The sequence below is a fragment of the Octopus sinensis genome, linkage group LG8 (assembly GCF_006345805.1).
Source record: "Octopus sinensis linkage group LG8, ASM634580v1, whole genome shotgun sequence".
Lineage (NCBI taxonomy): Eukaryota > Metazoa > Mollusca > Cephalopoda > Octopoda > Octopodidae > Octopus > Octopus sinensis.
The window spans coordinates 103664917-103676182 of record NC_043004.1 but is presented as its reverse complement, the minus strand read 5'-3'; the positions used below and the strand labels follow the sequence as shown (position 1 = coordinate 103676182).

Below are 11266 nucleotides of genomic sequence, written 5' to 3'. Positions count from 1 at the left end.
CTTAAGATTTGGGTTGTTTTTTTTTTTTCATTGTTGGCTTATTTTTTTTTCTATGAAAATAAGAATCAAACTTGAGAGTATTTCAGCTACTTAATTTGAGACAAGGGAAAATAATAATAATAATAATGATTTTAAAAATATTAAAGATTGCTGTTTTTGTATTTTAAAACCAAACTAAAATATAACTCAATAATATTTTTAAGGAGAAAATTTTTTCTTTTATTTTAAGAATTAATTTTTTTTTTTGAGGGAAGAAATTTTCTTTTTTTCAAGTTGTAGACATTCTCACTTATGCAAGGAGTAAAAGACTCGAGTACAAAAAAGGCACTGACAAGACTTGAACCCCGACCTTTCAGAGAGAAAATTGTAACAATAGAAGCTCCAAAATATAATCTCTGGAGTCTTACTAAGAGACTTCAACACCGAGATTTGAACACGTTTCATTTTCATGAAGAGGTGAAAAGGGGGAGAAAAAAATTTTTATTTAAAAAAAAAAAAAATACAAGAGAAGAAAGTTGGAAGAAAACTTTTGTTTTTGTTTTGTTGTCTTTTTGTTATTTTTTAATAAAATAATAAAACTGCAGGAATGGCCAAAAATGGTAAGGCAGAGCCTTTTGGTTCACTCCTGTAGGAATATTGAGAATATTTTTGAGAACTGGTGAAGAGGCAGTGCAGAGAGCAGAAGACATTTTTCTGGCACAAAATGCAATATATATAATATATATATATATATATAATAAAAAGAAAAAAAAATACTTTTTCAACTTTTATTATTAAATAATTATTTTTACATAAAGGGAGCAAATATGATTAAGTTTTATTTTTTCATCAAATTTTCAATGTGTGAATGAATGAATATATATATAGCATATATGAATATATATAGATATACATATACTCATATATCAAACACACTCACACAAACACATATATATATACAGTGACAGTATTCAAGATAAATATATTACTGTTGGTTTGTTACATATTTGGTTTGTTATATATATATACGTATAATGTTTAGTCAAAATATAAAGAACAATATTGATTTTGCAGCTATTAATAACATAAACAATAAAAGATACAACCAAAGACAACAATACAACAATATACATAAACAATGTTAAGTATATGTTTTAAGCATCATAAAATAATTTGTGACTTCTTTTTAAAATTTTTTTTTCCAGTGGTATTAGTAGTAATAGTAGTGGTAGGGGATAACTAAGAACAGAATCAACATATTGCAATTTAACTGAAATAACAAGTTTTTAGATATTGATTATATGAAAAACAGAGCGGGTTATTGTTAAGGAGAGTACTGCTGAGTATTGATAAGTATGCGTGCATGTGTAAGTGTGTGTGTGTGGTATGTATATGTGTGTGCAAGTGCAGAGGACTATAGACCTATCGGTGATATATATATATATATATATATATAATAATAGCAAAGTTATACATGTGGAGAAGAACTACTGTGCTTATTGGTGAAGTTACAAGGGCAGCAGTCAGTGAAACCCCAGAATATGTTCTTTAGATTTAAGAAATAATAATAAAGTCAGGGAAACATTATCATCATTGCCATCGTTATCATCATCATTATAATTATTATTATTGGGATTTTACCATTATGAACAATATTGTTTATTATTTAAAAGATATAGAAGTTAATTATAAACCATGATAAGAAAGTGAAAGAGAAGAAAATAGTCTAAGAGAGCAATGGAAGTTGTATCAAAATTTATAGTTATTTTATAGAATGGTGCAATAAAAAATATATTTATGGGAAGATTTTACTTTTGAGGAAGAGAAAAAAAAAAGGGGTTTCAGTGGGGGATGGGGAGATAGGGTAGAGGTGAGGGAACAAATTGTATTTTACTAAAATGGAGAGACTTGGTGGGAGGGAAGGAACAAAGGATTACTCAGAGATTGCAAAAGGCACTTAATCTTTTAGAACCAGAATTGCATCAATTCCCTTATTACGAGATAAGTGTATTTTGCATAAAAGCTGAAGAATGAGACAAAGGGCCAATTCACATATAAACTACAGTGTTAGCATCGGCGTACTCAACGAATCGCAACCCACAAGAAGAGACTTCAATGTTAAAGCCGACGTGTTTCGCATACCCAGAAATCCATTTGCCAATATAGTTGTGAATATCTTTTTCCTTCTCACGGTTGCTGATCTGGAAGCAGGATTTCATCTTTAGTTCTCGCAGCCAAGGAACTCGAGGCTGGCATCTGTAAGTCTTCAGAATTGTATCCACACCATATCTTTCAACGTTGAATGGGTTCCCACTGAAATTCAAAGCAAATTGGAATAACATTAGAACTGGTTGAAAATATTAATTTTCTAGTATTAGCACAAGATTCAAATGTTGGGGTAGGATGAGTGCTGACCTCAGTAATATCTAGAACTTCATTGTATTGACCTTAAAAGGATGAAAAACAAAATCAATTAAGGTACGATTTGAACTCAGAACATAAAAACAAGGGATTTTGGCCAATACCCCGATTTTACCAATTCAGTGCTATCAGTAGGAGAAAATAACAAAATCATAACATGAGCATTCAGAGAGCCCAAACCTCTGCCAAGGCAACACCAGTGTCCTCTCAACAATTAGCCAAAGATGATCTTTAAAATGAGAATATCTGAAATAAACTCATCTGCTCTCACAAACGAGATTACTTAAAATGAACCCAACCACTCTCAAAAATTAAGTAAAAAAACAGGAAAAATAATCCAGAATCCTTGTCCGGTATTGGATTGATCCCAAAATCTAATCAGTTTGCACCAGTCACAAGACCAAACATCCCTGAAAGTTTTATCCAAATCCATCCAGCAGTTCTTGAGATATCTTGTCCACGGACAAACTGACAAACAAACAAACATGACTGAAAACAATACCTCTGCCTTCGCTAAGGTGGAGGTAATAATGGTTTCAAATTTTGGCACAGGGCAACTGTTTTTGAGGGGAGGGGAAAGTCAATTACACCTAGCCCAGTATTTGACTGGTACTTATTTTATCGACTCCGAAAGGATGAATGGCAAAGTTGACCTTGATGGAATTTGAATATAATCATAATAATAATAATAAATGGCTTCAAATTTTGGCACAAGGTCACCAATTTTAGAGAGGGGGGTAAATTGATTACATTGACCCCAATACTTAACCGGTGCTTATTTTATCACCCCTGAAAGGATGTAAGGCAAAGTCAATCTCATCTGAATTTGAACTAGGGACATAAAGACATGAAATACTAAGTATTTTGCTCAGCATGTTTAACAATTCTGCCATCTTGCCACTTCACTGTATAATCATAATAACAATCCTGAAATCTAGGGGGAAGGGGCTATTCAATTAAATTGACCCCCTGTGCATAACTGGTATTTATTTCATCAATCTCAAATGGATGAAAGGCAGAATTGACCTCAGCAGAATTTGAACTCAGAGTGTAAGGACAGACGAAATGCGGCTGAGCATTCATGCCCAACATGCTAACGATTCGGCCAGCTTGCCACTCTAATATATAGTGATAATAATAATAATAATAATAATTTACTTTTTATGATTGCCAGCAGAAGAACATGGTCAAAAACTTGAGTTGGGTGGGCAACAATGCCAATCAACAAACTCAATATGGGTGCTTGTTTTATCAAAGAAAAGAGAAAAAAGGATGAAATACATAGCCAACTAATTTGATGATAAATTCAAACAGAACACAAAGCAACAAACTTTGTGGCAGGTAGTAGTCAACGAAACCCCAGTATTTCACTGGTACTACATTCTTATCAACCCTAAGATGGATGAAGAATACAACAGCCAACCAACTACAGCAGAACAAACAGAGAAACAACTAAAGACAGAACACACTGAATGACATTACAATTCCTTTTGGTAATAATGAAAGAAAAAAAATGCAATTAAATTAATGACCAAAAATATAGAATAAAATGCATTCAAATTTTGCCTGAGAAAGGATTGTCCGAATCATTGGATTTTATACTCCCCACAAGTTCACCGTACTCTTTTTTACCACTTCTACTAACACAATTCTTACAAATGCACACCAACACCAGCCTCTTTGGAATCTGTCACCCATCCTGCCTCCAAGAATTTCTTTATTTTCTGTAGAATACCAACTCACTGGGCATTTTGTTTACAAAATGTTCTCACATTCCAAAAACATTACAAAAAGATAGTGTTTGTTGTTGGGGATCTCTTAGTGGTACAGAACACTAAGCCAGAATTTGAGAGGTACAGGGTTTGATTCCCCATCATCTAAAGAGTATTCACTTTATTTTCTAAGCTGTCTTCATAGTCATCCTGTGTTTGAGAATTCCTTTATTTTCTGTAGAAAATATATCCTTTCACTTGTTTCAGTTTGCAGCCATGCTGGAGCACCGCTTTAAAGGGGTTTTGAGCCTAAGAAATTAACCCCAGGACTTATTCTTTGTAAGCCTAGTATTTATTCTATGGCTCTCTTTTGCCAAACTGTTATGGGGACATAAACACACCAGCATCAGTTGCGATGGCAGGGGGACAAATGCAGACACAAATATATACATATATATACAATGGGTTTCTTTCAGTTCCCATCTACCAAATCCACCCATAAGGCTTCAGTTGGCCCAAGGCTATAGTAGAAGACACTTGCCCAAGGTGCCATGCAGTGGGACTGAACCCAGAACCATGTGGTTAGGAAGCAAGCCTCTTACCACACAGCCACATATTTTTATATATATATATATATATATATATATATGTGTGTGTGTGTGTGTGTGTGTAGTACAATAATAGCTTTTGATATTAAGTGCACATATGTATATATACACACACATAATATATATATACACACACACACATATATATATATATATAAAATAACATATCTCGTTATATTAAGTACATATAGAAATATATGTGGATATTTACATCCACTGTGAAATAGGTTCCCTTTTCCAGTTGTTGCTGTTGTTTAACCCCAGGACAGACCTGGTCTGAAGTGTCACAGCCACAACAATGCCATCTTTTATTCAGTTATAGTGTATCTAGGATCACATTATCGAATATGCACTGCTTTTATTTTTAATTTTATGATTGGTAGGATTTGATTTGCAAGCAAAAAGGGGTTGCATAAGAGGGTTCATTATTGATTTGATCCATTTAGAGCTGATAAAACAGGTACCAGTAAGATTTTAGGGTCAGCTATGCATCTCATGGGAAGAACATTGAATGAGATGTTTGGTTTTTTGGGGGTTTTTTTTTCCCAGTGAGAAGTGATTTGAAATGAAAACCTAAATTGTGGATGCTGAACAATGGAAAAGGGAAAACTTTTAAAATTGTAAAGAAAAGATTAAAATGGAGAGGAATAAAAGATGTGAAGGGTTTAGGTGGATGGGAAAGATGTGCTGAGGCTCATTGTGGGTTTCAGTTTGGTTAAACCCATTGTTCTGAAATTGTTACAGACTTTTGGATAGCAACAGAACAGAACTTACTAGAATGGAAAACATAAAATCTAATAATTGTAAAACAAAAACCAAAAAAAAAAAAATACCAAAATAAAGGATACAAGAATAGAATGGTTGAATGGAGAGAGAATGAGAATTAGATAAAGAGAGAGAAAATAAATGAAAGGGTGACATAGAGAAAGGAAAACCGAGTGAGAGGGAGATAAAGAATTAGACAAAGATAGAGAGAAAGAGAGAGAGAAAAAAAGAGAGAAGATAAGAGAAGAGTGAAGAAAAATGTTTCAATTCCTTCTTCTCCATAACTCCTCTTCTCCACCCTGTACAATAATGTGTTTCTATTTGCATGGGTAGGGAGGCGCTGCCCTAGCCCTTATATTTATTGTCAAATTAGGGTAGAAAAATAGTTGGGGGTAAGGGAAGGGATCGATGGCATCAGGAGAAGGGAACTCTTCTCTTGTCACTCCCGGCCCCAACCACTACCACCAGCTGGAATAGGAAATTAAATTAATATGTGAAGATAAAAGCAAGGAGAGAAATGTAAGCTAGCCAATGGTGGTGGTGGAGGTTGTGGTGGTGGTATTGTACTGGGGGAGGGATCAGAGCTGGGAGACAGACAGGGGGTGGGGAGGTTGGAATTCCTCAGGACCATTGGATTTGAAAGGAAGCTTCCAACTATCAACAGAACAACCACAACAATAGTTACAACATCAGTAGTAGTAGTAGTAGTAAAAGAAGCAAAGATTGAATACGAGTGAAAATAAAAATACGAAACTAAAAGCAAAAAAGAAAAAAAAGGAAATAGCTAAAACTTACAGAAGAATAGCAAAAAAAAAAAAAAAAAAAAAAAAAAAAAAAAAAAAAAAAGGCTGGGTGGAATTTCGTTATTAAATAATGCAAAATGAATACACAGGCTGATCCTATTACAGTTTGAATGCATTGGCAATGCTATTACAAGAAAACTGGTGCATAAACATTTCCAACGAAAAGACAGTTTCCTGTTAATGAATAGGCAAGAAAAAAAAGTGTTTTCCCATGTTCGATGAAGTTGTGACATTTTTGGAAGTTGGTCGTAAATCAAGGCTGTTGTGTTTACATTTGTTAGTGGCACCACAAAACAGTTCACTGTGTGTGTGTGTGTGTGTGCAGCTGGGAGCAATGTATACAATTGTGATTAAAATTGGCTTCATTCACTCTTAAAACAGAAAACTTTCAAGACAATCTCCTGCAATTCCAGATCAACTATATTAAATTAGAAAGGAATTTGTGTGGTTTTATTGCTAATTTAGAAAATTTAGCTTCACAAACATAGATACATGTGTGTGTATGTGTGTGTGTGTGTGTGTGTGTGTGTGTGTGTGTGTGGCCAACTATGTAAGTGGATGCGTGTATGTATAATCTTTTTAAAAATTTGTTTCTCCTATGGTGTGCCCTTTGCTTAATAGACACACACACATACACACACACACACACACACACACACACATATACATGTATATTATCCTAAGGCTGCAGCTTCAATTCCTGGAGCTGGTGGAAAGTTGTGTCCTTGAGCAAGGCACTTCATTCCATGTTGCTCCAGTCTACTCAGCCGAAAATTAATACTAGCTGAGTGCTGATGCAGTCCTCCTCTTCCTCTGGCAATTGCATCTTTGATGTTCCCCCCACCCCAGGGTCAAGGGTGGGAAGAGCAGAGATGGTGTCTGTGCCTGCTCAAGACTGAAGAGGCACCTAAAAGAATTAGGTGAAAGTATGATGCATGATTCTAAATCATACTTTCTCACAAGTGATCATCATCATCATCACCATCATCTAATGATCATGTTCCATGTTGGCATCGGTTGGATGGCTTGACTAGATCTGATATGTCCAAGGACTACACCAAGCTCTTAATGTCTGCTTTGGAATGCCTTTTTACAGCTAGATGCCCTTCATAACACCAACCACTTCACAGCATAAACTCTTTGGATGGCAATTGTTTTGTCTGTGTATGCACGCGCTTATGATACTTTCTTCACAACCATGTGGCTTCACCTTATATTCCTCTGAGCTGCATCTTGGACAAATATTTCTTTTCTATAGACTCAGGCTGGACACTCAAAGTTTGGGTCAAACTAAGGCCATAATAATAAGATATGCCCAAGATGCTACACAATGAGATAGAATCTAGACTTCATGATAAAGCAACAAAATTCTTAACCGCACAGCCACGGCAAAGCACACACAGAATGATAGATGGAAACTATACAGAAACCTGTCATATATAAACATAGATGAGTATGTGTGTCTCCCTTGTCTTTGCCTTGCTTGACCAACACCGACATTTGTTAATGTTCAGTATAAACAATATGTATTGCAGTTCAGTGGTTTGATGTGTAAAGACAAGTGGAATAAGAACAGGATGGAAGAGGAAAGGGAATCTGGGTCATAAAACCACTCTCTTTCTCTCTGTGTTATATATATATATATATGTGTGTGTGTGTGTGTAAAAGCAAAATTTAGGTTAATTAAAATATTTCAACTTTCAAAAGCAAATTCGCTGCAGTTACTGTGGAGAAAAAATTCTAAAAGGTGTAAAAATACCATATCTGCCCAGTGCTGCCCCTTCTTCGATTCTCAGATGCATTTCTAGCTCCTTAGTTGTTATCAATGGGAAATATTGAAGAGAGGTAACTCAGGACAGACTAAATCAAAGCCATAGCTTTAACTGAAACAGTCAACAATGTTGACTGAGTTGCACCCTTAGACCATGTCAGGTCAGAAAAATTACAGTGTGTGTGTGTGTACATGTATGAATCATGTGATTGACCAGACAATTAAGTGTTGTCATACATAGCTGGTCAGTATGCACTTGGCATTGTTTTCACTTTTGAATGATGCCACTTGGCTGGTTAGGCAATCAAGCAAACGTTATCCCTGATTGGAAGACTGGTTATCCATTTAGAGCTGAGTGAACTGGAGCAATGTGAAACAAGTAAAAGATAAAAGGTGTGTGTGTGTATATATGTATGTATCTATGTATGACATATAACAAATACTTAGAACCATGTCCATTCTCCTATACCAAAACAGAAATTTATAGAGAACGCCTGTATTATGGTCTCCAGAAGTAGAAAGATCACAGAATACATATAGTGAAAGCAAATCTAGGAAGATAATTCATAAACCATTTATGCCATCTTACGTGTGTTTCTTCACAGAAACATACATAAAAAATAATTTATGAATGAGTTCCTAGTTTTGATCATGATAGTTGTAAACAAGCATCACCTCCATACAAGTGATATTGTTTATCTATGATCTTCTATGCGAAGCATGTCAAGTTATGAGAAAATATAACCTTTATTTCAGATAGGTGAGGGTTGGCAACAGGAAAAGCAACCAGCTATAAAAAGCTCCTATCCAACCCATTCAAAATGGAAAAGAGAACTGTATAATGAAATATATATATATATATATATATATATTATATATATATATACACACACACACACTCATATAGGATAAAGAGCCTCTTCAGTCATCAATGATCATGGAATTGAACCTAGGAAGTTACCCTCCAAGGCACAAGTCCAGGCAAGGTTGTTATGGAAGACCAGCAGTCACCCATACATACCAACTTCCCCTCCCCCATGCTACCAGTGTTATCCAAGGGAAAGGCAAAGGCTGATACAGCTTGGTACCAGTGACATTGCAACTCATTTCTACAGCTGAGTGAACTGGGGCAATGTGAAAAAGTTGCTCAAGAGCACAATACACAGCCCAGTCCAGGAATCGAACTCACTACCCCATGATTCTGAGTCCAACACTAACTGCTGAGCCATGCGCCTTCAATATATATATATATATATACACACACACACACACATGTGTATACATGTAGACAGTACACACAAATGTGTACCTGTAACAGTGTGTGCATGATGTTGGGATAGTTCAGTGGTTAAGAATTTTGACACATAATCCTGAGGCCTGGATTTGATCCAAATTAATGGTAGCTTGGACAAGAATCTAATCTGGTTCAACCCAAGCTTTTGTGAGTGAAATTGGCTACATAGAAATTGGCTGGAATCATGTAGGAGAGACTGCTCATGAAATTGAAAGGTTCAGCCAGGTCAACTTTTGACACACCAATCCTGCTTGAGGATTACATTAAGGGCCACATATGATTACATTAAGGGCTACATATGTCTGTGGAAAACTCAGTCACTTTTGCAATGACTTGTCGATTAATGGTAATTCTGTTGATCAAACAGTTGGAATATTCATCATCATGACCACCACCACCAAAGACTGATCCATTTGCTTCCTATGTGTATGGAAGTAATTAAAATTCAATGAAGACATCAAATATATAACAGCTGAGATGAAGAGAAAAATTCTTTGTCGAAATTGTTTTGAGAGAAATGATGGCTTAGACATTTAATTGCACACACACACACACACACACACACACACACAGAGGCAAAGACATACACAGATGCAAGGACAAATATGCACACACACACACACAACATGCTATTATTAAAAGTAATTAGTAAAGTAATTGAGAAGCCATATTGATAAGACTAGAGCAACGATGTCTTCAACAGACAACATACATTCCATTAGTTTTTGTACAGAGGAATATGGAAGGAAAGGTCAAAATAATATATTGTTGAAAAACAGTTTTGCTGTGATTGCATAGATCAGCTTCAACAAACATTCACATAAAAATACACACACAAACACACACACACACACACACACATTCGAACACAAACCATAAATGTATAAAGACAAACATTTAAAAACAGACCATAAATATAAATGCACACACACAAACACACAGAGGCAAACACAAAATATCACACAAATTTCTGTGTCAATTGATATTACACCATCTTTACTTGAACACATATCGTTCATCCTTCCTCCAACATTTTGGTGGATATCCTCAAACTTGCCAACAACAGCTTAGCATACCATGGATCAGCCACTACAGATTTAATCCTCTTGGAAAGAGAGCGGGTGGTAAGAGATAAAGTATGTGTGGTGTGGAAGGGGTGCTATCTCCCTGAGAAATATTTGGAGAGAGAGAGAGAGAGAACGAGGAGATATGGATAGAAGAGAGAGTAAGGAGAGGAGAGAGTGTAAGGAGAGGAGAGAGTGTAAGGAGAGGAGAGAAGAGAGTTTAAGGAGAGGAGAGAAGAGAGAGTAAGGAGGAGAGAGTGTAAGGAGAAGAGAGAAGAGAGAGTAAGGAGAGGAGAGAAGAGAGAGTAAGGAGAGGAGAGAAAAGAGAGTAAGGAGAGGAGAGAGTGTAAGGAGAGGAGAGAGTGTAAGGAGAGGAGAGAGTGTAAGGAGAGGAGAGAGTGTAAGGAGAGGAGAGAGTGTAAGGAGAGGAGAGAAGAGAGAGTAAGGAGAGGAGAGAAGAGAGAGTAAGGAGAGGAGAGAAGAGAGAGTAAGGAGAAGAGAGAAGAGAGAGTAAGGAGAAGAGAGAAGAGAGTATAAGGAGAGGAGAGAAGAGAGTGTACATTGTGTGGACATTGAGAATGTGGGAGAGAGAGATTTGATGTGGTTAGCATCTTGTAGTGATATATATATAAGTTGTCTATACATTTGATACAAATGTGGCAGTTGAATTATACACTTGCATGTATTTACAATCCCTCAGACAGGGTGTAGTGGAGGAGTGGAGGGTAGGGAAGTTTAAGAACATCCACAGGCTGGAGATTGGTTGTCAGTTTGGTTAGGGAGTTTGTAGAGATGTACACAGAGAAGAACGGAATTATACACTAACTGTGTGGGTGGGGTGTACACACA

At 35.9% G+C, this 11266-nt stretch overlaps 1 protein-coding gene across 2 annotated transcripts in view; it reads right to left on the bottom strand.

Moving 5' to 3' along the window:
* Window positions 1–1171: 1171 nt before the first annotated feature.
* The window catches only part of LOC115215002, a 156888-nt gene continuing 146793 nt past the window's right edge, over window positions 1172–11266 (bottom strand). For both annotated transcript variants that reach the window (XM_036505636.1, XM_036505637.1), the window contains exon 13: window positions 1172–2292. In XM_036505636.1, the coding sequence (XP_036361529.1) occupies window positions 2028–2292 (265 nt within the window). In that variant the 3' untranslated portion in view covers window positions 1172–2027. The remainder of the gene's footprint in view (window positions 2293–11266) is intronic.